The sequence below is a fragment of the Cricetulus griseus genome, chromosome 3 (genome assembly GCF_003668045.3).
Source record: "Cricetulus griseus strain 17A/GY chromosome 3, alternate assembly CriGri-PICRH-1.0, whole genome shotgun sequence".
Lineage (NCBI taxonomy): Eukaryota > Metazoa > Chordata > Mammalia > Rodentia > Cricetidae > Cricetulus > Cricetulus griseus.
The window spans coordinates 216,452,769-216,480,163 of record NC_048596.1 but is presented as its reverse complement, the minus strand read 5'-3'; the positions used below and the strand labels follow the sequence as shown (position 1 = coordinate 216,480,163).

At 40.4% G+C, this 27,395-nt stretch overlaps 1 protein-coding gene across 3 annotated transcripts in view; it reads left to right on the top strand.

The window, feature by feature from the left end:
- Plxdc2 (plexin domain containing 2) overlaps positions 1-27,395 on the top strand; it is a 401,026-nt gene that overhangs the window by 268,218 nt on the left and 105,413 nt on the right. For all 3 annotated transcript variants that reach the window (XM_035442807.1, XM_035442806.1, XM_035442805.1), the window contains 2 exons: positions 12,226-12,348; positions 25,430-25,548. In XM_035442807.1, the coding sequence (XP_035298698.1) occupies positions 12,226-12,348; positions 25,430-25,548 (242 nt within the window). The remainder of the gene's footprint in view (positions 1-12,225; positions 12,349-25,429; positions 25,549-27,395) is intronic.

The following is a 27,395-nucleotide window of genomic DNA, read 5'->3' as shown; positions in this document are numbered from 1 at the left end:
TATCAAATGAAGTATGATTAGTGAATGTCCTTTCTCTGTACATTCAATTTCTAGCATCCATTCACCTTGCAAAATCACAACTGCACACTTTGGTCAACATCTTCCCAATCTTTCTGCTCTCCAAACCTAGAAATCACCTTTCTGCTCTTCATATAAGAGTTAAGTTTGCATGTGCGTGAGATCTTTCAGTATTTACAATTGTTTTCCTTAGTTAGCCTGATATTTTTCACTTAGCATAATTTCTTCCAGCTTCATCTGTTGTACAAATGATGACTCTGCTTTTTCACTCTTCAAATCTGGGTACCTTTATTTTTATTTTTTTGCTAAAATTCTTTTGTTTTTTTCTTTTGTTTTTCGAGACAGGGTTTCTGTGTGTAGCTTTGGAGCCTATCCTGGCACTCGCTCTGGAGACCAGGCTGGCCTCAAACTCACAGAGATCTGCCTGCCTCTGCCTCCCGAGTGCTGGGATTAAAGGCGTGCACCACCAACGCCCAGCCTAATATTCTTTTTATCAGCTTTTCATCTCCTCCTTCTCTGCTCCTTTCGGACTCTCATATGTGAGTATCCATTTACTTGATAACCCCATCTGTCCTTAACTTTTCCTTCCTTCATTCTTTTCTTTTTACTCCCTGATGTGAAATGTTAAATGACCTGTGTCTTAAAATTTTCTCACTCTAATTCCTTGATTGAGTCTGCTCTTGAAACTTACAATGGAAATTTCTGTTTAGAGCATTGGTGAGCTTTAAATCTAGAATTTCTATTTGGCTCCTTAAATGGATTCTATCTCAGTATGAAACATCATTTTATTCATGTATTGTTTTCCTGATATTAGTGAGCCATCTGTCTGTTCTGTTGTATCTCAGTGTTGAGGTGATTGTTTTTAATGTCTTTATCAGATATTTGTTGATCTCCAGTTCTTCTGGATCTACTCTCGGGATTTTGTGTGATTACTCTGACATTGTCACACTTTCTTGGTATTTTTCTTTTTTTAATTTTTGTTACCTTTACTTACTGTCAGTGCATTTGAAGGCATGGGTAATTTTTTTCAGTCTTTGCATAATTAAGAAAATGCCCTTAGTTCAACAGAACCACAAATTCTATGTACATGGGCTTCCTGGTATTGAGACCTTGGACAAAGTACAAGAGCCTGCTCACCATGGACACATTGGACTGGATGCCATCATCACAGACATGAAATCTCATTGTATGAATCAATGCCTGGATCTGGGATTTGTCAGTTTGGCCTGGTTCCAATGTCTACTAAGAGGAACCTGGGTACTAGTTTCATTAGAGTTGATCTAAAGCATGGGGGAAAACATCCTGTAACCCGGGTCCATAGCAGCTAAACTTGTGCTCAGGAAGGAAACATTGGAACTACATTGATTAGACTGGAACCTGACACTTAGGAAGTAGCCTAGAATCTGGTTTGGTAGGACCAGACTTAATGATGGTTCACAGGGTAAGAATAATAGCAGGGTCTGTATCAAAGCCGAGTGCTCCTCACATGATCAGCCTGATAAGCGTTTTCTGTTAGAGCTGAGTGCTCATCATGGTTTCAGCTTGATGATTGGGTCTCTGTGGGGGATGAGTGGTCACTTCTCTCCATTTAGGGTTGGTCTAAGGAAGGCAAGGACAAATAACATGAGTCTGCCCTTCCTGTTGTTTTCCTGGTTCTGTTTGTTTGCTTATTCTTTGTTCTGCTTTTTGCCCATGGCCTGTAATCTCTCTCCTGGACTTCATTGCTCTTATGAAGGCATTTCCCTGCTGTGGTCAGTTGAGTACAGTTTTGGGTATGGAAGAGAACCAGAAGCTCCTATTCTGCATTTTTGCTGCTATCATGTTCCCATCACATGGGGAAGGCTTTTGGCTTTTGTGTTATCACCTGCATATTCCTGAAGAAAAGAGATAAATGTGATGGTCAAAAAACTTTTAAAAACAACAAAAACAGTTCAGCGCCTCTATCAAGAGCCACATGCTCTGTATATTGTACTACTTTGGGGCACTTTCCTTCACAGTGTGCTGCATGAGTGACGCCATGTGGGGAAGTCCAAGATTACCAGAAGTACTCAAGAAGGTAGGAGACAGCAAGCTGGTAACAGTTACTGTGAGAAATTAGCATGCCTCATCTCTTGCAAGTTACATTGATTTATTTGGCAAACAAGATACAAAAAGAAAACGTAAAGTCACCAATTTTGTTTTTAGTCCAAAATGAAAATGGATGAAGGTATTGTTATTTTTGTCTATCTTCATGTCTTCATCTATCCACTTCATCTACTGACCATTCTTCCAAGTTGGGATGATCTACTTTATATTTTCAGCATAATCCTGATAATGGCAACTTCATAAATATAGTTATAAATACAGTTTTAGGGTGCACAACTACATTGTCAGCTGTGTCCCTCTCCCACCAAGGAAATGGACTTTTAGAACTTCGTAATACCCAATGGTGTCTTAAACCAATTCAGTGAAGGACTCTATGAGTTTTAACAGATAAAGTCTTTAAATTTATGAAATGTATTTGATATGTTTTACTTTGACAGCTGTTAGAAATTAAAGTGAAGTATTTGGTGATATTGTAGATTGTTGGGGAGAAATACAGGGATATATTTTCATACATAATACATTATTACTAAGCATTAACTTGAAAACTGATGAAACTATAAATGGAAAATATTTGATGATTCACATTATTATAGGTTCCTTCTGAGGATCCTGTGGTTAATAACCCCATCTGAATTTCAGAATATGTTTATTAACCGTCTAGGTTGCAAGTAGAAACCTGTATTCTTCTCGTGCACCACAGTATCTGTATACTGGAAGCCTGTTATAAGAAACACATCATTGTACAGTTGTCCTTAGCAAACAATCACATTTCCAGATAATTAATCATGACTTTTAACTTCCAAATTAGCCATTGCTGTCACACACAGTTTTATTTGAATGACTGAGTGAGTTACAAACTAACATTTGTCTTAAATGCAATACTTTACAGAATGTGGAAATTTACTGAGTTATTAAATGAAAAAGAAAAACTGTAGATGCAATTTGCTCAGTATTTATTGTTTTATTTTGAACAACTTGTCCACTGTGAGCACAGCCTAATTGACAAAACAACTACAAGCACCTTGGTCAACTCAGGTCCTCATGATCAGAACTAGAGCAAAGTGAGAAATCAGAATGAGAAATTCGTTGTCCTAATTCTAATACATAAATTTCAGATCTCATTGATTAACCAGTAGAGATCACAGATACACAGTCCTTAATAAAGCTGATGGAGGCATCTATATTATGCCATTGTAATTTGTGCTCTAAAGGCAGTTTGAACTCCAAACGTTTGATGCCTTACAGGCATATGGATTGACTCCAACCTTGCCTAAGGAGTCAAAGAGAATAACCAATAAATGATAAACCAGAATTTTTTGTAGCTTTTGTACATCAAAGGCTTATAAAGTGTTTCATGGGGAACAGTATCCTCATGTTTCTTTTATCACTATGACACTTCCAATTAAAGGCAACACTATTTGCTGCCCAACAGGAGGTTGATATTTTTAATTAATTTTTATTTAAATTAAAAAACAATCTCATTTTACATACCAATCCCAGTTCCCTCTCCCACCCATCCTCTTATTCCCTCCACCTACCCCCCCCCTCAGCCACTCCTCAGAGAAGGCAAGGTCTCCCATGGGGGTCCATCAAAGTCTGTCACATCATTTAGGGAAGGACTTAGGTCCTCCCCAGTGTATCTAGGCTGAGAGAGTACCCTCCAATGGGAATAGCTCCCAAATCCCACCCTTGCATGAGGGATAAATACTGGTTCCACTGCCAGAGGCCACATAGACTTCCCAGGCCCCCCAACTGACACCCACGTTCAGGGATACTGGTTCAGTACTATGTTGGTTCCCCAGCTGTCAGACTGAGGTCCATGAGCTTCTACTTGCTAAAACCAGCTGTTTCTATGGTGTTGACCCCTTTGCTCATTACTCCTCCCTCTCTACACCTGGATTCCAGGAGTTTGGCTCTGTGCATAGCTGTGAATTCCTACAAGGTGCTTGTTTCATCAGAATGGAAGGAAAGGGTGCATGAACTATGGACTTTAAGGAACTTTACTGTCTCTGGCCTTATGGTAAAATTCAGTGGATTGATGCATATAAACAGGTGTTGTACATTTTGGCCTGAGTCACAATTTTAAAGTTATATAGACATCTCAGAATAAGTTTACAACCATCTCTAACAAACATTAGAGAAAAATTTAAGTATTTGGTTGGCTTTCAGCAGAGCTTTCCTTCTCCCTTCCCCCTGCCACACCCCACAGTGTTATGTCTCTGTCTGTCTGTCTGTCTGTCTGTCTGTCTGTCTGTCTGTCTGTCTGTCTCCCCCTCCCTCCCTCTCTTCAACCCTCTTCATGTGTGTGCCTATCCTTCTGTATGTATGTCTGCGTGTTGGAAGGAGGTGTTGCTTGCACCCATTTTACAGGCAACTGACGGAAAACTTGTCCATGCTAGGTTGATTCTTTGTCACTGAACTACATCCTGGCTCCAATGTTTTGCATGCAACAGTCATATTCAGCACTTTTCATAAACTAGCAGCACCCCTCTCCTGTCCCGCGCCCGCTCTGTATTCCTCGCCAGCAAGAAATCATACACGGGACACTCGGATCCTTCTGCAGACAAGCTTTAATGCATCTTGAGAGTGGAGAGCATAAGCTTCCCAGAGCGGAGACCCTGAGCCAAGAATCCCGTCCCCTAATAAAGGCTGGCAGCCGCCGCCTGGGACGTGTCACCCTATGATTGGCTGTAGCTCATCCGGCCATATGACGCCACGGAATAGGCAGAGATCAAGGAATGGAAAATTACCCAGCGCCTGCGCAATAATCTTGTTTACATTTGGTGCCTGCCGGATGCAGGCGCCATCTTGTAATGGAGAATGCAGGGACGGCTCCCTACAGATCCCCCTTTTTTATTAATTAATGATAAGGCTTTATATTTTTACAAGCAAATAGGTCACCCAAATGTTGAGGGATAGAGGCAGAGGTTGAACCTTCCCAAAATCAAACATTAAGACTGTGTACGGGAGTCGCGACTAGGCTGTTAGCTTGACCCGAAGCACTCTCGACCTGTCCTCTGCCGTTTTTCTGGGAAAGGGAGACTAGGGCAGGCAACCCTTATGTAGGACAACATGCCTCCCAGAGAAGCCTGCATATTGTGCAACTCTCTGTGCGATGCCTTGCTCGACATCCCTCATGGGCTGCTCAAGCCAGGCATTCTACCCTGTGCAATGAGCCTAGGCTCCGGGTGTGTAAGAGCTGTCTGGCCAGCGGCCTATTGCTTAAGCATAGTTAGCCAAATATCAGTGGAAGCCCCTTGTTCCAAAGCTACAAGCGCTTGGGCGATAACCACCTTGTCTCTCTTAGTTTGAGCCCTGAGCCTACAGACCAGCCAGAGAAGCAACATCAATCCGCAGCAAACGGCTGCACCAAACAATCCCACCTCCACCCATTCCTTAAAATAGGAGACAGCTGAAGCAATCCATGATGACAGTCCCTCCGTCAAGGACAGGAGTTAATCTGGATAATAGCGGCTCTCAACTCCCGGGGAGAGGGTGGAGTTCCGACTTTTGAGGGTCCAAAGAGGCTCTTCGGGTGAGTCTTTCCGGGATCCATAGGGGATTCTCTTCATCCTGTGGAAAAACACATATCGCTCCCCTGGATCTTATGAGAATAGGATCCGGGCCTCTCCAAAGACCAGTTAAGACATCTTTCCATTTTACCATCTCCTTAGACCTTTCAGGTTCTGAGGTATGACGCTTGGCCGCTGTATGGCCCTGAGCGTCGGTGTTTAGAAAATTAAGGGTAAAGAGTGCCATGGATATTGCAACTCTTGGCACCGAGGGTAAGGATGCTCCCATTCCCTCCTTTTGTTTGATTAAATAAGACTTAAGTGTGTGATGGGCATGTTCCACAATGCCTTGTATAAGGTAGGCCAGTTAGATGGGTAATTTCCATCTGTCTGTAGAAGTGCTGGAACTTTTGAGAGGTATAAGCCGGCCCATTATCTGTTTTTAAGAAGCATACAGGTGGCTAGGTAAAGTCTTATTTCTGTAATACAGCTGAACTTCCTTAAACAGTAGCTTAACTTCTTTCTGAGGCAGGTTTTTTTTTTTTTTTGTGACTTTGGAGCCTGTCCTTGAATTCGATCTGCCAGACCAGGCAGGCCTTGAATTCATAAAGATCCATCTGCCTCTTACTCCCTAGTGCTGGGATTAAAGGCGTATGCCGCCAACGCCCTCAATTTAAAGGCGTGTGTCATCAACACCCTGAGCTTAAAGGTGTGTGCTACCAACATAATAGATTAGCATCTTTTACAAAACAAGAACTTTACATTGTCAGGCTTTGCTTAAGAATAATTCTAAATTGAAGCTCTTTAAGTAAAAACATTAATAAAATTAAACATTTGAAAACTGGTTTTAAAAAGAAATTTAAATTCCCTTAAGGTCTTTCTGTAATATATAGAAGCATTAACATTTTAAATCTTAACTGAAAAACTTGTTTCTAAGATGGTACTTCTAATTTCCATGCGGTCACCTTTAGTTAAGATGGCAGTCTAAGTATCCTTTTTTTAACTTTAGCAAAATGGCTACCGTCAGTCATGTGACCAGCTACAAAATGGCCGTACCAGGAAATAGAACATTTTAAAACAAGTATACATAAATTACTTGAGCATCTTTAGGATATGAGGCTTTTCCCAGGCACCCCAGGCCTCTAAGAAGTTTTGAATAACATGTGCGGCCTTTTCCCCTGTCAAAGACTGGGAAAGCCATCTGTAATTTTCTCCGCTCCTTTAATGGTAAAAAGGAGTCGGTACCAAATAATGGGGGTGCTGATGGAAGTACATCCGCTGGATTAACAGGTCTCTTAAATTTACTGGGGTGTGACTGGTTATCCCATATTTTCTCTCCCTCCATTTTTGTTTCTTTTTCATCTAGCTGAGCTGTTTCCCCAGTATTTAAGACTTCATCTTCTGAGCTTTTAGAGTCATCAGAGCTATCAAGATTTAAAGCTTTAATCTCATTTACAGAATCATCTAACAAATTATTCACTCCCTTGTCAGTAGACATCCCAGGAGGTCCTTTTTTCTTATTTATTGTTGTTTTTCTTAACAAATTATTCACTCCCTTGTCACTAGACATCCCGGGAGGTCCTTTTTTCTTATATTTTATTGTTAGGCGCGCCCCATCTCTCACCACATTCGGTTTCTGATATGTAATTCTGGACTTCTTTAAGATTGTTACAACAGTGAGAAAAGTCAAAATAGCTCCTAGTAAAAGCATAGAAGCCTCTATATTAACCTCCCAAAATAGCAACATTCCTAAGCCAAAGTCCAGAAAAAACATACCTCTCCGAATTTACCATCCTGCAGTTCTGAATCCGCCCCGTTCGAGGGGTCTCCGCGGTGCCGGCGATGTTAACAAGTTCCCGGGTTTCAGCACCATATGTCCCGCGCCCGCTCTGTATTCCTCGCCAGCAAGAAATCATACACGGGACACTCGGATCCTTCTGCAGACAAGCTTTAATGCATCTTGAGAGTGGAGAGCATAAGCTTCCCAGAGCGGAGACCCTGAGCCAAGAATCCCGTCCCCTAATAAAGGCTGGCAGCCGCCGCCTGGGACGTGTCACCCTATGATTGGCTGTAGCTCATCCGGCCATATGACGCCACGGAATAGGCAGAGATCAAGGAATGGAAAATTACCCAGCGCCTGCGCAATAATCTTGTTTACATTTGGTGCCTGCCGGATGCAGGCGCCATCTTGTAATGGAGAATGCAGGGACGGCTCCCTACACTCTCCCATATAACAGATATTAAGGAATCAAAGCACAGGAAGGTTTAGTTATTTAGTCACACCACAAAGAAATAGTTTGTTGGCCATGAAGCAGATTCTCTAATTGGGTGCAATGCCTTCTATCACTAAATTGAATTGCTATAGAAGAATCAAACTTGTTTGTGAAACTACAGTTAAAAGATTGAGGATCTGGAAGTTTAATAGAAACAGCAGGGCTGAGGTGGCCCCACCTTTGCTCTATGGCACAGATGCTGGTATTTACAGAGAGAAAAGATCTTTCCTCCTCTGACTGCTTCTTTTGGACTAAAATCCACTGAAGGGGAGTGTGTAGTCTGTCAACTCCCATTTAACGGCATTTAAACTTGCCTGTGAGAACTGTCAATGTTCCCACAGAGTGGTTGTCTTAAAAATGACCTCAAGAGAAGTAAATAGGAATGCCATTTAACTCTCTGATCTCTTCAGGACTTGATGTAAGGCTAGATTTACGTTATTTCAGAACAGTCCTAGAGCCCATGAAATTTGGAATCATAAGACCTTTAATGGCCCTGGGGGTTTTGGTAAATAACCTAGCTTTATTAAATATTGTATTTAATAAATGAAAATAATGCTACTATCATTCCCTTCCCAGTTTTTGCAGAGATGAAGTGAATATGTAACGGAATAATTATCAACTGCCTGTGTAGTTATTGATTGTTTGTTTTATTTGTACAATGTAAATATGTTTAATAGGTATGGTTATAGTATGTTTACTAAATATGGCTAATAAATTTTAAAGAAAGGAACTAGAGTCATTACTCAATGATTAAGAGCACTGGCTGATTGATCTTCCAGAGGAACCATGTTCAATTCTGAGTACCCACATGTAGGCTTACAATCCTTTGTAACCTTAATCATAGTGACACCTTTTTCTGGCCTTTGTAGGCAGTGCTCATAAGTGGTGCATAGACACATGTGCAGGCAACCCACACGTTTTTAAAATGTAAAAAGAAAACAAAAATGATACATAATAATTGACTGGCATTTGTTCATAAAAAGATTTATTGTGACTGATTCACTTAATTAGTGGATGATGTTTACATATTTGAAATCAGATTATTCATACAACTAGAGGCCACGCACAGGAGGAAAGCCTGTGAGCATGATTCAAGCTGTGCTTAACATGACTTGTGTAAAATTAACAATATAATGCATATTGTTTCTTTGACAACAAGTTAGAGGAAGTAAGGCCTAAAGTTATGGTCTACATAGCTATGGGTATTTGCAGAAGACTAGCTGTGCTAATTTGCATAGCTAGTCTCAACCCAGAACCAAGTCAGTGTACCCTGCATTTGGGGAACTTATATTTCTTCATTCCATATCATTGCTGAAATGTTATTTTTAAAATCTAAAGGTAAGGAACTAAGCAGTAGAGGCTTTTGCTAAAAACAAGCGTTTTGATTCTTGTTCAGTTAAAACTAACTTGAATTACTAATAGAAATGAGTTTCCAGTATAGTCAAGAAAAATTCAAAAGTATTCCCTGGATTAGGAAAAAATCAGTCTGCCAGAGTTGCATCCTTCCCTTGTGTTGTAGAGTTGATCTTAATGGTAATAATAGTCATCACAGTCATGTTCCAACTCTCTGAGGTAGCAGCAAACATAGTGCCACCCATAACTGAAATTATAATTCATTTTGTAAATGGTAGTTATTTAATTGATTTATTTGTATCACATTTATTTATTCAGTGTGTGTGTGTGTGTGTGTGTGTATGTGTGTGTGTGTGTACACATGTGCACATGGACTTGAGTGCTTGGGCAACATAGTACTCTGCTCATGTCATTGATAGGGGCAACTGTCTGGAGTCATTTTTTCCTTTACACCTTTGGTTACCAAGGATACAATTTGGATCACCAGTCTTAAGAATAAGCACCTTTACCGACTGAGTCATCTTGCCTGCTGGTCTGATTCATTTTAGTGTTGCAAAATTGCTGAAGAGGGAATTGTAACGCTACTTCTTACCATAAACAAATTCTTCTATGTGTTTACTTAATTCTTTGGGAATTATTTGAAACTACTTTAAAATATGGGAATTTGCAAGTCTGGGAAACACTCAGGCCAGAGAAAGTATGACTGTAGAAAGCAAAGAAATTCATGCCACATCTCTGTGGAAATATGGTAAGGGGCACATGCATACATTGTGCCTGTTTTAAATATGAATAAAAGTTACATATGTAGAATCTAAAACAGTTGATCTGGAAGTTGGTGAGAGCCTAATAGCAGTAACTAAAGCCAGATAAGGAGAAGGTTAAGATACGAGAGCTCATACAATGCCACAGAAACAAATCCTGCAGGCCTGCCCCAGGAGAGTGATCGCCAATAGTAATGAGGTACCTAAACAGTAAGAAGATATAGTCAGTGTACTACAAACAAATGTAAAAGTTGAAGATAATGAATAACACAGTACCTTTGTATTGATTACTGTAAATTCATGTATGAATCAAAGCATTACTGTGTATCTCATGTACACAAACCAATGCTACCTGTCAGCTGTAAGTCCAAAGAAGTGACAGAAAAGTGAACAAAGTGTCTGATAGCATGAGTGTGGCTGCATTCTCTAGGTGTGTTCATAGAATTCCTTATGCTTTAGCACAGATCTGGAAAATGGCTTCTGTTATGATGGAAGTTCCTCTTCCTTTGCTCCACTCTCAGTGAAGCAGTGTCATCCATCACCACACAGAGAATGTGGAGTCAGAAAGCAACTGCCCGGCACTCATGCTTCCTGAAAGGGCTCCTTCATGGTCTAATTAAAATGTTTACTTTCAAGGTTTCATCTGTAGATTTTTTTGTGTCTATTTTAATGACAAATTGTAAATGAATCATGGTGAAAGCGAGAAAAAATTAATTACAGGGTCTGAAAAGTGGCTGTGCTTTATGTTTATAATTATGAGGATGTGCATATGAGGAAATGACTGGAAATCTAGAGAGAAATATGATAAAAAGAAAAGATCATATCAGCTCTCTTTCTTCTAATAGAAAGGAATCATTTATCATTTTGATATTAAAATCTTATTAAATGTAATAATAACTACAGATTTAATTTTGCAATGACTTACATAGAAATTACAATTTACCACTTGAAACCATGAAAACCACAATATTCCAATGAAATCTTTATTTGGACTGTGAGATAAAATATTGGATACCGTTTGAAGTTTAAATATTACAATGTTTTTTCAAGATATCTTGGGTCTTGTAAATAGTGATCTATAGGAGTTTCAGCTCTCCAATAATGTCATAATTATGTGAACATTCCAATGGCATCACCACTAACCATTTACTTTGAATTTAACTTTAAAATATTGTGTGTGCAGGTTTATTTCTGTGTTTACTCATGATTGTGTCTTTTTAGATTGATACTAAAATTAGCAAGTGTTTCCTGAACTGGCTCTTCTCTTAGGCAGATAAAGACCTTGGAGATCAAAAGCCAGTGTAAGGTTAACATTTGTCATGGATATTGCACAAAGTACATAAGCCCCAGTGTGAATAAACTCAGTGTGAATAATTGTAAACATGGTAGGGATGTAAAACAAGAACCATTGATAGTTCAAGGCTAAGGCCCCCACAGTAAATGCCTCTCACTAAGCACCTGCTGAGAACTCACAGAGAAGGGGCATTTGTAGGTAGTCAGTATTTTACCATCTTATCTACAAATAAATAGGCTGCATCTTCTTGATATGACCTGAGAATTATAAAGGCTTTGGCAAACTGAGAAATTTGAAGGCTGTATCATGGAGTTATTTAGCTCCCTTTCAACTTGTTTCAAGAAAACAAACAAACAAACAAACTAAAGAGGAGTAGAAATATTCACTGCCATTTAGAATATGGTCTTTTTCTTTTTTTTAGATGCTGGGATTGCATTTTAGGAAAACTCAAGACTGAGGATGTAGTTCTGTGCTAGAGTGCTTCCTTAGCTTGTGTGTGAGTGAGGTCTTGGGTTTGGTCCCTGTCACTGCCAACAGCAGCCAGAACAACAAAGCCCACAAAAAAATAATAAATAAGTGTTAAGGTTATAGGAGATTATAATAGAAATACGGAAGATTTGGTTTTCCTTATTACTTTGATGAACTTTTTTAGCCTAATATTTGCTTTGAGGTAATAGCCACTCTGCACTATTGAAAGTATACACATCCTGGATTGCTGATAAGCAATTCTACTGGATGTTGACAAAATTATAAGAGCAGTTTTACTCTATCCAGAAATAAAAAAGTATTGTTAATCAGACATTAAGACACTTTGTACGTTCCCTGTTTTAAAGTCCCCACAAAACATGACTGCAATTGAATCATAGCTGTTTTGCTTATAATTTTATTTGGCAATCTTTCTTAGCAAATTACGTGTTTTCTCATTATAGGTTTCATATACACTGGAGAAGTTGTACATCGAATGCTAACAGCCACACAGTATATAGCACCTTTAATGGCAAATTTTGATCCCAGTGTATCCAGAAATTCAACCGTCAGATACTTTGATAATGGTATGTATTGATTACTTGATTTGTATTGATGTGTATATATATATATATATATATATATATATATATATGTGTGTGTGTGTGTGTGTGTGTGTGTGTGTGTGTGCATCAGATTCTTCTCAGACCTTATTTTTTTGGTATATTCTAATACACCTGGTTTGTAAGTACACCACATTTGCTTTGTGCTGCCTGGCAGTGAGTGATACATGTTAAATCGTTGAAAGTGATGTAAGTAGATGCCAGACTGCTCTTCACTCTCTCACTGCTCAACTCACTCATTGTTTACTCAGAAAATGTTTATTTACATGTGGTACACAGTAGAATACATGAGTGTCTATAGACAGAAGCTCCCACAAAACAAACACATATATTTGATGCCATTTGCAATAAATCCTTTTTATTAGAAATATCTATATATGTACAAATTTAATACTGGTGAACTTTAAGTAAAGGCAAGTGTCATACTCTTTTGAAATTCAGTTTCTACAATGCAATTTTCGCAACTTGTACATCAATATGCTGAACACACCATAACTATGTCAGAGGCATTTGAATTCTGTTAAGAAGATAAAATATTCAAGACATTAAGATATGAAATGGGTCATGTTAAGGTGTACCAGATATACTGATAGCAATCTAAACCCTGTATTTCTTTTGAGAACATATAAAATGTGTCAGTCACTGTTCTACTATTGTGAAGAGACACCATGACCACAGCAACTCTTATAAGAGAAAGCATTCAATTGGGATTTGTTTACAATTTCAGAGGCTTAGTCTATTATCATCATGGCAGGGAGCATGGTGGCAGGCATGGCAGGAACAGTGCTAGAGGAGTAATTGAGAGTTTCATGCTGATCCCTGGGCAGTGAGAGAGAACTGGAGTTGCCATGGGTTTTGAAATTTCGAAGTCCATCCCTGGTAGCACAGTTCCTTTAACAAAGTCACATTTGCTAATCCTTCTAAATCTTCCAAATAGTGCCACTCCATGGTGATTAAGCTTTCAAGTATATGATAGCTTAAGGAGGCCATTCTTATTCAAACCACTACAGTTCACTCTCTGGCTCCCATAGGTTTTTAGTCATATCATGTTGCAAAAATTCATTCAGTCCAACTTCAGAAGTTCCCACAATCTTTTCATAATCTCAAGGCTGCTTAAAAGTTCAAGGTCTAAAGTCTCTCCCGAGACTCAATGTAATCCCCTGTAAACTCAAGATCAAAAAGTAGATCACATAATCCCAGAGTACAATGGCACAGAATATGCATTACCATTCCAAAAGGATAAGGGGGAGAGCATAGTGAGGAAACACTGCACTAAAACAAGTCCCAAACCCAGGAGGGCAAACGCCAGATTCTGCATCCCCATTTCTGATGCCTAGGGATCTTCAGATCTCCAACTCCTTCCAGCTCTGTTGCCTACCTCTTTCCTCTCTCTCTCTCCCTCCCCTCCTCTCCCTCCCTCTCCCTCTTCCTCCCTCCCTCTCTCTCTCTCTCTCTGTCTGTCTCTTCTCTCTGTGTGTCTGTCTCTCCCCCCCTCTGTGTGAGTGTGTGTCTGTCTCTCTGTGTGTCTGTCTCCTCTCTGTGTGTCTGTCTCCCCCCTCTCTGTGTGTTTGTGTGTATGTGTGTGTGTCTATGTGTCTCTCCTCTCTCTGTGTCTCTGTCTCTGTCTCTGTCTCTGTCTCTGTCTCTCTCTCTCTCATTGGTTTCATACTGAGTCTGACGCTTTCCTTAGCAGGTACCCCATGATTCTGCTATCTTTGGAGTCACTAACACCATCCAGGCTTCACCTACACAGCTTCACAGCTTCACAGAATGACATCTCCAGACTTCCATGCAGGGATAACTTTGACACATGGCTTGGTGTCAGGGGCTTTTCTCTTTTCTTAACCACATTCTTGTATACTTGACTTAAAAAACAGAACCACACAGTCAAAAATGCTAAGTTCTGCTTCTTGGAGGGGATGGAACTAACCATCTTGTTCAATTACATTAGCATCAGCTTTCTGTTGTTGATTTCCTTCACTGCTTAAGACTTTCTTCAATTCCTTTTCACAAGTTGGAAGTTTAGCTAGGTAAGGTCTTAGCCTCTGGTTACCACTCCCTTTATTGCATTTAACCTCAGGCTTTCTTTTAAACTGTTTGTCTCCCTGAGCACTACAAATATCTCCATTACACTTCCTCGTGCTCCTTTTCTCCTCAAACTGTACATTGTGTGTTTTTCTTAGTTCAACTCATTCCCTTTTCTTATAGATCTACATAAGAGAGATTGCTAATAACCACATGACACAATTCTAGGCTGCCTAGAAATCTCCTCTACCATTAATCCAAAACTCTTCAATTTAGCCTCAGGCAATTTCTTTTGGATAAAGACAAAAAGTAGTCACATTCTTTGCCAGAATGTCATCAGAGCAGCTAGCTGGTCTCTAGACCACTTTCTAATAGTTTTCTCCTCTTGGTATGGGACCCCACAGTACAAATCATGTTCAGTACTGTCTTCCATGCTCCCGAAAAGATGTTTCATGAAGCCACACTTGTAAGTGTCCCATGACTCTCCTAGTTCAGAGTCACACATTCTTCCATATGCCTCCAACAAACAATGTAGTCAGGTCTAGCACAGCAATGCTGTGCTCCCTGGTACCAACTTCTGCCTTAGTCACTGTTCTATTGTGAAAAGACACCATGACCACAGCAATTCTTAAAAGATGAAGCATCTAATTGGGCATGTTGTGCCAAGACTCTGAACCCCCCAAACCACCAAAAGACCACATCTGATGCAAAAGCAAAGTGTCTTTATAATTTACAAGTTAACTCAAGTTAACTTGGGTCCTAAGTCCATCCAACACACAGCGGGTGGAGTAGGAGGGACCCTGAACAACAGTGGGGAAGGGCATATACTGCAAGCAAGGGAGTGAGCAAGGGAGTGTCTGGGGGGCCACTAGTTGCACAGCAACAGTCTCAGAATTGGTACACCTCTAGGCTTGGGCAACCTGTCCTGAGTTGATTGGTTAGCTGTAGCTGCAGAAAGGTTGCTGTACCTAGAGGCCCTACCAGGGCAGTTGCTAAGCCTTGCATTTCACTATTATCAGTAAAGCACATCCAGATCCCACCAGCTAACTTCTGATTCATTGCCACACATGAAGGATATCTGGCTTCCTTATGATTAGGACAAGGCTGAAGGCTCAACACATGTTGCTGAGTCAGTAGCCTATGTCTTGCTGGGTCTTTTCTGCAGTCTGCCATTGCTGCCAAAGCAGAGAGGTGGGTGAAGGCCTGGGACCTTCAAGGTACTTGCTTACAGTTTCAGTGTCTTAGTCCATTATCATTATAGGTGGGAACATGATGGCAGGCATGATGGTAGAGAAGTAGTTGAGAGCTACATCCTAATCTGCAGGCAGAGAGAAAGACATTGGAGTTCATACAGGCTTTTGAAACCTCAAACTCATCCCCAAGTGACATAGTTCCTTCAATAAGGCCACACCTCTAATCCTTCTAATCCCTTTAAATAGTAGCATTCCTTGGTGAATAAGCATTCAAATACACGAGCCATTGGGGCTCATTCTTATTCAAACCTATAATCTATCCTATAATGTATGATTAAATATTAAAAGTCAAATAAGAGAATTTAGGTTAGAACCATAAATGAATACTTGCAGCTTATTAAAAAATGTAACTTAAGTAAGAACATGAAATTATAAGCAAAGAATAGTTTATATCAGAAGAAATATATTTAAAAGAGAATTTTGTAGGCTATTTAAAATACAAAATAACATTTGTTTGCTCAAATGACAAGTTTTTCCCTTTTGCAAAATGGATATTTTTTCTCATGCACTATATACTTAGAGTTTCCTATCCCTCTATCCTCCTCATTGCTCCCCACCTCCCATCTTATCCAGACCTACCCCCTTTCTTTCTCTAATTAGAAAACAAACAGGATCCTTATGCATAACAATATATGATATAATATAAAGATAATACTAAATTAACACATAAAATATTACAAAGCAAATAAGAAAATGACAAAAAATACAGAAGAAACAGATATAGACACAAAGATCCACTTGTTTGCATACTCAGGATACCCTTAAAAACACAAACCTGGAAGCCATAATATGTGTGTTATAGAGTTTTAACATATATATGTATATATATACATATATATATATATATATATATGGCATTTTACATATAGATAAATAGACAGATGATAGAATTACAAAAGGAAAAGCCCTGATACAACAGAGTTTGTTTATTGTTGGCCACTTATGTTGGGCATGAAGCCTACCCTTAATAGTAGTTTGTTTTCCCAGCAAGACTAAAATTGGAAACAAAAAAACTAAAATTTCATTTGCAAACAGTTATCAATTGGAGAGATACTCTGGTTAGGTATGGGAGGGTGTCCACATCTTTCAGCTCTAGGGCCCCTACTGGTATAGACCCATGCAGGCCGTGCATCCTGTGAATATCAATGGTCCAGGAGCATAGGATGTTTTTGTTTTGTTTTCCTTCCTTCTCTTTATTTATTATTTGTGTCTTTTACATCATGTATCTCCATCCCATTTATTTACCAGTCCCTTCATATCCATTCTCTGCCCCTGCAACCCTCCCCAAATAAAATAAAATATAAGAGGAAAAAGAAAAAAAGAAGGGTAAATATCAATCTTAGAAGCTGTAGTTTGACACAGCAAGCCATTCAGTAAGCCCTTTTATCAATATATATTTACTTGCAAGTGTTCATTGCAGAGTCATAGATCAGGTTCAAGGCCTGTGGTTCCTGCTACACTATCAATACTGGGCTGTCACTGAAACTACTCTTGGTTATCCTACCATTGCCCTGTGTTGTGGAAATCCTGCAGCTTTGAGGTAGATAATGGGGTGGGCTAATACATAACCTTGGTTCATGGCCAGGGTAGTTGCAGGGTTGGTCAGCCCTTTTCCTCACCATCGGAGTGAGCTCTCCTGAATTGCCCAGGTGAGTTTACCCCTTGTTGTGTTGAGCAAGGGGCAGGGCCAGCTCTCCCGCTTTCATGTCCTCAGGGTTAGATCTCCCACACCTACACCTTCAGGGCCAGCTCCATTGTGTTGCCCAGGTGTGGTGTAGGGGCCTCCTTCCTGAATACTACAGCTAATGAGGGGCAGGGCCATCTCTTCCACTCTTATAGCCTGAGGGCCAACTATCACACCTGCCTCAGGGTGGAGGAGAGGCAGGCATCTTTTCCCCACCATATGAGGAATGGGCAATAGGGACAGCCCTGCCATGATCACAACTTCATGATTAGCTCACCCATACCTACACCAATGGGGTTGGCTCCAATGTACTACCTAATGCAAGGTGCAGGGCCTGCTCTTCCAATTGTTGCAGCTAGTTGGGGGCAGAGGTAGTAATCCTGCCCCTATAATCTCAGAGTCAGCTCTCCCCAACCCAAGCCACTGCATGAAAGAGGAGTAATGGGGACAGCTCTCCTGTGCTCACAGCACTGGGGCTGGCTCACCCACACTTGCACCAATGGGTTGACTCTGCCCAATGCAAGGTGCAGGGCCTGCTCTCCTGAGTGTTGCACCTGGTGGCAAGCAAGGGCAGTTCTCTCGCCCTTATGACTTCAGGGCCAGCTCTCCTACCTGCCTCAGGCATTGATGGGGGGGGGATATATTTCTCCCACCCATGCTGCCACATGACAGGTAAGTAATGGGAACAGCTCTCCCATGCTCACAATACTGGGGATCGTTCACCCACACCTCTGTCAATGGGGCTGGAGGAGCACAGGATGTTAAGAACCAGGTTTTTAGTTACTAACGTAAAAAAATCATAAAGTATATTAAGTATTCTCTCCTCCCATATGCTCTCATGTTGCCGATTTCTTTATTACAGTTATTGTTATAAATTAATATAAAGTGCTCCAAGTAACCTCTAAGTTCTAGACAAAGATGATAACTAATAAATCTGTCTTCAGTACCTAGCATAGGAACATAGAAGGTGGTGTGTCACAATAAATATTTGATGAGTAAAGAAATAAAATCTTAGTATTTAAGATGAATTTTTACTTCTAAAAATTTTGGAATCATTAACATGCCAGAGTAAAGTATTTTCTCTCAGTGATGTAACTTCTGTGTGGTAGCCAAGGAAATATATAATTCCCATGATATAGGGAAAGCTATTACTGCTGTGTTATTTATTAATAAATGAAGCAATTTGAAATACTGTACAGGTTTTTATGTCATAGCAACTTGCTGAAGTAGCCTCTGAATTGATTGGGTAGGATCCCTGACATCTACTGCAGGATGGGAAAATCGTCCCTATGGGGACAGCCACAGGTCCCACAGTTTCCTCTAAAGTAAAACTGTTAGAATTAAAGCATCAATTTTAAAAGCAAGTTGATGCTTCTAAATGTTCTAGCTAGCCAGATAAATGCAGTCTATGTGAGTCATGAATATTAGTGTGCAAAAAGCAGAGATCTATAAAAATAGTATCTTCTATTAGAAAAATAATTTGATGGTTCATAAAGATCAAGGCAGATTGTTTAGTTCCTAACAGTGATCATAAATCTGATCAAGCATAAAATCAGAAGAAAAGCAAAGCTGATGGTGCCCTTTAGTCAGTAGCATTAGTTTATTCTAGTTACGCTGAATGTCAAAGGCTTCCATCCATTAATGATCAGGTAATTCAAGTCTGATTCAGGAACCTGAGCTACAGTACTGTCTGGGCTGCTACAGCAACTCTTACGGATGCTGTGCATGCTTAAACATCTTCTGAGAGTCAGGTCAGGTAGGTCAGGACAGGAGGTAGACCTCTCAGCTCTCTGAACTAGTATTTAACTATTTTATGCCTGGCCATTGGTCAAAACAGTTTTCTTCATCAACCAATAAAAGCAACACATATTCACAGCATACAGAAGGACATCCCATATCACAATGTGTTTTAATATTTTCCAGCTTTATGACATGATATCATAGACATAGTGATGTCTGTAAGAAAGGGAGCCTTTGTCTTCACCCATGACAAGACTGAACATTTCCTATGGCTAAAAGTTCCAGGCTTAAGTTCAACAATGTTTTGGTGTTATTTCTGTATTTTAACATCTTTTGAAGGTTTATAGTCAGTTAATCAAAATATTTAAATAAGAAGACTATTTAAAAATTCCAGTTAGTTCTTGAATAATTACTAAGGCCCAAGCAGTTGCTAAGTATTAATTCTACTACACAGTAATACATTTTAAAAAGCAGAAAACAGGTAGATTTTATCAATATATCATTTTACTCATTTAGTTCTGTTTCATTGTGGCACAGCTTCTTTTGGCTCCAGGATTTCATATATAAATATAAATGAAAGGGGTTCTCTTTGGCCTTCAGAGAAAATGACAGTCCTTTAGTGGGCCTCCACCTTCTAGATTAATAGGGCAGGGGCCCCTCAGGGTAGTAAGAGGTAGCAAGGTATGGTGATTTGAAGGAAAATGACCTCCAAAGGGAGTGGCACTATTAGGAAGTGTGACCTTGCTGGAGCAAGTTTTGCCTTGTTGGAAGAAGTGTGTCACTGTGGAGGTAGACGTTGAGGTCTCATATATACTCAAGCCAGGCTCAGTGAAACAGTCCACACTTCCTGTTGCCTGCAAGTCAAGATGTAGGACACTAAGCTACTTTTCCAGTACCATGTCTGCCTGCATGACACCATTTCACACCATGATAATAATGCACTAAACCTTTGAAAATGTAAACTACCACTATTAAATGTTTTCTTTTATATGAGTTGCATGGTCATGGTAACTCTACACAGCAATAGAAACCCTAACTAAGACAGAGGTTGGCACCAGGGACTGGGGCATTGCTGTTATAGGCCTGACCATGCTTTTGTTTGAAGGAATATAGACCTTGGGATTGTGGCTTAGAAAAGTAGTTGAATGCTTTAAGTTCTGCCTAATGGGCCCTCCTAGTAGGAACAGGGAAGATAGGGGTCCTGAGTGTAATTTAAACTGAGGATGCCTGGTTCAAGATATTTCAGAGAAGAATTTTTGTATGTATCCTAGAGATGGTTCTTGTGATATTTTAGTGAAGAATGTGGCTGTTTTCTTCTCTTGTCTGAAAAGTCTATCTGAGGCTAAAATGAAGAGTTTTGGATGAATTTAATTAGCAGAGGAAATCCCAAAACAGCGTATTATAGACTCTGTCATGTAGTTATTGGTGGTAACTCTAACAAAGGTTTATAATGAAAAAGAGCAAGCTAGGCAAGGTAAATTTTACAATGTAAAAGAAGCACCTGGAAGTGAAATGGAACTAACTCCTGTGTTCAAAGAGATAAATAGATTAAGAAAATGGACTAAAGGGAGCAGAGACCTCAGGGCAAGATCCCACCCAACTAAATTTCCAATTTGTGAATGGAATTAAGGAAGAGTTTAGAGCAGGGCATGCTGGTATATGCTTTTAATACCAACACTGGGAAAGAAGAGGCTAAAAGAGCTCTGAACAGTCTATAGAGCAAGTTCAAGGACAGCCAAGCTTAGGCAGTGAAATTTACCATAAAAAACCAACAGCTGATGAAGGTGTAATAGAATAAGGGGGTTATGTTTCAGCCCCAGAAAGCAGTAGAACTTACCAGCTATGGTCACATGGTTCTGGCTTTAGAGTTAAGGATAGAAAACAGGGGCTGTGCAATTTGCCTCTGCCTCTAAGGAAAGCTGCTGAGGGCAGGCATGTGTCAGGGTATCACTAAATGGGGGCCTAGAGAGGCCATTGAGTGAAGCTTTGAAGTTGAAGCCTGGACTGCCTTGGAGGCCCCAAGATATGGAAGATGCCAGAGCAATGGGATGCCTGCTGTGGAATGCTAATAGGGAGTAGAACCAGCCCAAGACAAAAAGTGTGTTGCAGTCAACAAAGCTGGAAGGAGTTGGAGAACTGAAGAGCTTTTTAACATAAGACATGGAGATGCAGACGGTGGAGTTTACCCAGCTGGTTTTCAGTCTTGCTTTGACCAAGTATTTCCTCACTATCCTCTTTTGCCAATGTTTGGCAATGGTAACATACATTATGTGCCATTATATCTTGGAAGTAGGTGATCTGTTTTTTTTTTTTATTTTGATTTTTATAGGGGGTTATAATCTAGAGATTGCATGAATCTCAGAAAAGACATCGAACTTTAGACTTTGAAATAAGTTTGAGGCGATTCTATGAGACTACGGGGACCTTTGAAGTTGGACTGAACGTATTTGCATTCTGATATGGCTGCAAGACTTTGGGGGCCTGGTAATGGAATGGGGTGGTTTGAAGGAAAATGGGAGTGTCACTCCATTTTGAGTGGCACTTTTAGGAGGGATTCCTACTCTCACAATGTTGCCCGTGTCTTATTTTGTCACCCACCTCTGTTCCCAGACAATTGGACTACAGGACTCTGAGCTTGTACTTTCTATGTCACATAATTTTGTTTGATTTTTTTCTTGGAATTAATTTCTCTAAAACAGACTCTAATTCAAGTACCTCTTCTTTCCCCCGTCCCCAGAATTGCATGTGTGGCCTTTGTTAGCTTCTCCCTTGTTACCTTGTCCCCCTTTCCTTCTCACTATTCTACTCAAGCATCTAGCTAGTCTTCCTTACCAAGCTAAGTTCTCCTGGCTATATATGACAGTCTTTACTACATTTTGGCCCTTGCATCCATGCCTGTCGGCCCTGCTAGACAGATTATGGGCTGTGTGGACTACAAGGCTGGGGGATGAGTTGGGAGGGATGAGAGTAGCAATGTCCAAGCAGTTCAAGCTTGGAAGCATATTGAATAGACAAGGGAGGCTGAGCAGGACACACAGAGTAATAAGGCTGTCTGAGAAGGGAGGTTGGGATGGTGGCAGAAACGACTGAGGATATGGTCCTGGCTCCTTAAAGGCATCAGCATCCCCTGGGGATATACCAGATGTACCAACTGTTACCTACCCAGCAGCCCAAGCCTGTAATCCTACCTTCCAGGGGGCTGAGATCATTACCTACCAGGGAAGCAGAGTGAGTTCAAGGGCATCCTAAACAGTATAATGAGGCCTTGTCTACAAATAAGAAGTAAACAGAGGCCTAGCTCATTGAAGTGGTTGCATAACTTGTGCAGTGGCCTAAGATCAATCCCCAGTGCTGCAAAATGAATGACTCAAACAGAATGTCAGCCCCAGTCTAGACCATGGATCAGAAACCATGGGGAAGGGTCCCAGGAGGTCCCAGCCCAGAGAATCTCCAGGTTATTCCAATGCACAGCAAACTTTGAAAACCAGCCAAGCAAACAAATTGCTTAAAATCATTGGTAGGTAAACAATGACCTGGTGCAAAATGCATAGCTGGCTGGTGAAATTAGAAGCACTGGAGCTGTCGAACCAGACTTATGGGCTTAGAGTCCTGTTCTGAAGTTGAATGGACAAGAGTTCTGAGACTCATGAAACGACATTGGGTTCCCATCCTCCCATGAGTATTTACCTGGCTCTCGAAAAGTTTCATATGCCTTAGAATCTCTGGAGTGATTTTTTGGGAAAAATACAGTTTTAACTTCTTACTTCAGAGAATTTTGTAGACTGGATAACAGGACCATGCCAATCTGAGTGTACTGTGTTGTCACATGACACCATGGTATTATTCAGGCTAGGGCTGCTGCCAAGGGCCATGTCTGGACCTATGGCACTACAGCAGCCAGGGTCTGAGTCGTTGTCTGTGGCTCTTGTTACCACTGAGGGCCGTGCAAATTCCCTGGGGTCTGGTCAACCACTTGAGAACATTTTGATGTCTTAGGGCCATGTTGCCACTGGCGCCATACTTACCAGGGTGGTCTGTGCTAACACTGAGGATGCTCTGCTGATGTCTAGTCCCAAGCTAATGCTGAGGACTATGTCAGGGTCCATGGTACTGCTGATGCTGAGATCTGTATTAATGTCCATGCCACATTTTACCAAGAGGGTCATAGGAATCATGTATGTTGAAATCAGAGGGCTGTGCTGAGCCAGCTCTGCCCCTCACTGGCCCTGGGATAGCTGGCCCCTGCCCTGGCTAGACATAGCAGCAGGATAGCTAGCTCTGCCACTCATGGGAGAGCTACCCAACCCACTGCAAGATGGCCCCGCCACATACCACAGGTGTGGGAGATCTGGCTCTGATTGCACCGACCTTGAGGGGGCCACTCCCAGTGGCCTAGACCTACCAGCTCAGCTACCATCCAGACCCAAATCCTGGACCTTGGGTTGGCTCAGGCTAACATCTACACCATCTATGACCTGCTAGAGCATCTGAAGGGACTGGTCCTGCAGAATAATAGCCATGGGATCACCATGACTGGGGCAACAGCAGGATATCTAAGGGGAGTTTTGGTGAGGGTCCAGGGATGATGGAATGCCAGAGGCCTTGAACCAGACCAATAACACATTGCAATGAGCACTTTTCCGGTGGGGCAGATTGGACAAAAGGGTATACTGTATGACGCAACACAGCTCCCAATGCTGTTAGGATAAATGAAAAGATTTTGGAAACATAGAAGAGCACAGTGGGGTTTTTTGTTTGTTTTGTTTTCATTTTTGGTAGTGATTTTTGGGGGACAGATGCTGCAGTGGTGAGGGGCAGATATGAAGGGACTGTGAAATGAGTAGGACTGGAGTGCATGATGTCAAATTCCCAATGCATCAATAAAGAATTATGTTAATTTTCTTTTTTTTTTTTTGGTTTTTCGAGACAGGGTTTCTCTGTGTAGCTTTGGAGCCTATCCTGGCACTCACTCTGGAGACCAGGCTGGCCTCGAACTCACAGAGATCCGCTTGCCTCTGCCTCCCAAGTGCTGGGATTAAAGGCCTTCACCACCAACGCCCAGCGAATTACGTTATTTTTAAAAATCTACATTTCATATGGGGCCTCTTGTAGTAGATCAGTACTTATCCCTAGTGTAGGGATCCCATTTGTCATAGAGGGATACTCCCTCACATAGAGGGACACACAGGGGAGGGCCTAGGCCCTATCCCAAAGGATATGACAGACTCTTAAGACCCCCTATGGAAGGCCTCACCCTCCCTGGGGAGCAGATAGGGTTTGAGATAGGTAGGGTATTAGTTGGGGGGCGGCAGGGGAGGTGGGGAGTGAGAGAGAATGGGGATTGACATGTAAAACAATCTTGTTTCTAATTTAAATTAAAAAAATTAAAAAACCTACATCTAAAATAAGCCCAAAATGTTGCTGATATTGGCAGTTCAAGGGTCACTCTCACAGTCCTGATGTGAAGGGCTTACTATAATGGCATTCATGTGCTAGACACTGGATCAGTGTGTGGGTGGGTGGGTGGATGGGTGGGTGTGTGAGTATGGGAGCACATATATGTATATGTTACAAACATATCATATATGACATGTAATATTTAATGTTTTTAACCAAAGATAGAAACCAACATAGCTGTTTATTGTCACTAATTCACCAAAGTGTGAATTAGTGAGCTGAGTATTTAGCACTGTAAACTCATATTTTGCCTCAATAGTTTCCTATAAAGGCAAGAATATTAAGGCACCAGAGTAAGATGCACACCAGAGAAGCTTCAGTCGATGTCCTTCAAAGGGGCTTCAGGAATCAGCCCAGGACCCTGCAAGCTGCTCTCTAGTCTCCTGAAAGCAAAACAACAAGATGCAAATACAGACATAGTTCATAAGAGATAAGTCTCATTATCTGTAACAGTGACCTCGTCAGGGGAAGAGTAAAATTGTGAGTTCCAAAAGACATACCTTTTATATGTGAGCTTAGCCTTTTTTGTGCATTTTAGCTTTTTCTTAGCATTTGTCAAAAGTATTGGAAATTCATTCAATCCACCATGCTGTTTAGAAAGTGGATCATGGAAATCTAAGCAGACTGTATCCATTAACATTAATGAAATTAAATTCCTGCCATACTGAGCAGGAGACACACACACACACACACACACACACACACACACACACACACACACACACAGCCCAAATGCTATTTCAGAAACAGAATTCCAGTTACCTACATACAATTGAAATGGCATAATTAACTGATGTGACATCTAGATGAATGTGAATCGATGCTCTTCCAGAATTGAACATATATTTTTCTCATGGCATTTCTTCTGTCTTCTGTTGGGTTCCAGGCACAGCACTTGTTGTCCAGTGGGACCATGTGCACCTGCAGGATAATTATAACCTTGGAAGCTTCACATTCCAGGCAACACTCCTCATGGATGGACGGATCATCTTTGGCTACAAAGAAGTAAGTGACAAGTTGAAGATGTTTCTTCCCATTGACCATGACCTTTCCTTTAATGTCAAGATATTGTAGTCATGGACTTCAAATCATTTTCTTACTTATTGATTTCTTTTGCTGAATAACGAACCCTTTTCTAAAATCTTTTTTTGCCAAGGGCTTCAGGTTAAAATTTGGTTTTCTCATTTATTTAGTTTTGTATTCTGATATCATTGGCATTATAACCCAAAAATTATGAAATTATTGACTATTTATAATATTATAAGAAATCTAAGAATAGATGCTTACTTCTAAAGGATTTTTCATCTCTCTATAATTATTTATATCTTTTGGTTTGGTGGGGACTGGCTTGTTGATTTCTCTGATCCCCAAATATTAGTTGACATGAAAATGGGTGTTTTAGTATTAAGAGTTTCAGGAAACTAACCCTTATAATTTTTCCAGCTAATGTTCATTAAAACATGATAGATTTAGATTTAAGTAGAGTTAAAATTATTGGGACCATACCAACTGAACATGAGAGCTTAAATTATATCTTGTTTCATATTAACAAACTGAAAAATGAAATTTACTAAATTCTAGACTTAAGCTCTGCAGAATGTTTAGACTAGAATAATAATGCATTTAATTCCAAACTCTGCTGACAGTGTACTGGAGGTCTGCTAGATGAATAATATACAAATAAAGTAACAAGAATAGCAGATGTAATTTTTAAGGCAGTTTGTAGTTACAAGAGTAATTCTGACAATGTAAATTATTAGTAGGCATGGTTAACATGTAGTTAATGGGTGATTGTAATACATATCCATTCACTGTGGTCTTCTCTTCTGAAATCTATCTATACCATAATGTGAATAACATAAAACTTAAACTAATTGCAACAAGTTTTAAGAAGCTACCAACTTTGTTGGTGATTTTCATTCTTTGGAAAAGATTCTTCCACATTGAATTTTATTTCCTTGGGGCACTCTGCAGATGGAGAATGATATGGGTTGTGTCCTGATCTAAATCGCTTTATCCAGTGCTAGGTTTAGATATCATTGCCCACTGCTTTCTTATGCCACCTTCCCTGGAAGTTAGGAATAGTTCTCTGACAATAGATCTTAGCAGCCTCAGTCATATTGAGGTTTGTTGTACCCTAAGGGATTTGCTGAAATGTTAGTGGAACATCTAAGAATGGTAGTTTTCAATTATCATGGTTGTTTTAACTGTTTCTGGAAAGATCTGTGTCAGTAAGTCTAATGCTTTCCATCTTCCCCACTGTCAACCATGTCAAAACAGATACTTGCCTTCTAATTCTAGTGTCACTCTCTAGTGGCTATGATCAAAATCTCCATCTTTATCTACACTATTCTGAAGGACTGTCTCACTTTGCAAAGTTCAAGCAAATTCTTCTGTTTCCTCTCTGTTCTCAGTTGGCATTTCATAATATTTTCATATTTGTCCATTTTTTTCAAAGAAATTTCTCATTGTGGTTTTCCTGCTTTGTCATGGGGACTTTTAAGATGATAATCAGTTCAATGTCACCTCACTTCCTGGACTGGGGCAACATGTCTCTACTCTGGCCTATGAATTCACAGAAGTCCTTTGCTTGTAGGTATTTGACCTTGTACCCTTTTTTCAGAGAGCAGTTTCTTTCCTTTTATTTCTGATAATTGCCACACATATCTCTGTGTAAAATGTATTGCTAAAAGGGATGTAGCTCAATGCTAGAATGTCTTAGGGTCCATCCCCAGAAACACAAGAAAAAATGTTTCTGAATTTCTTTTTGTAATATTTTCCAAAATAAGAGTCCCTTTGCAGAGCTGGGGAGATAGCTTAACTGGTGCAGTTCTTACTGTGCCAATACAAGG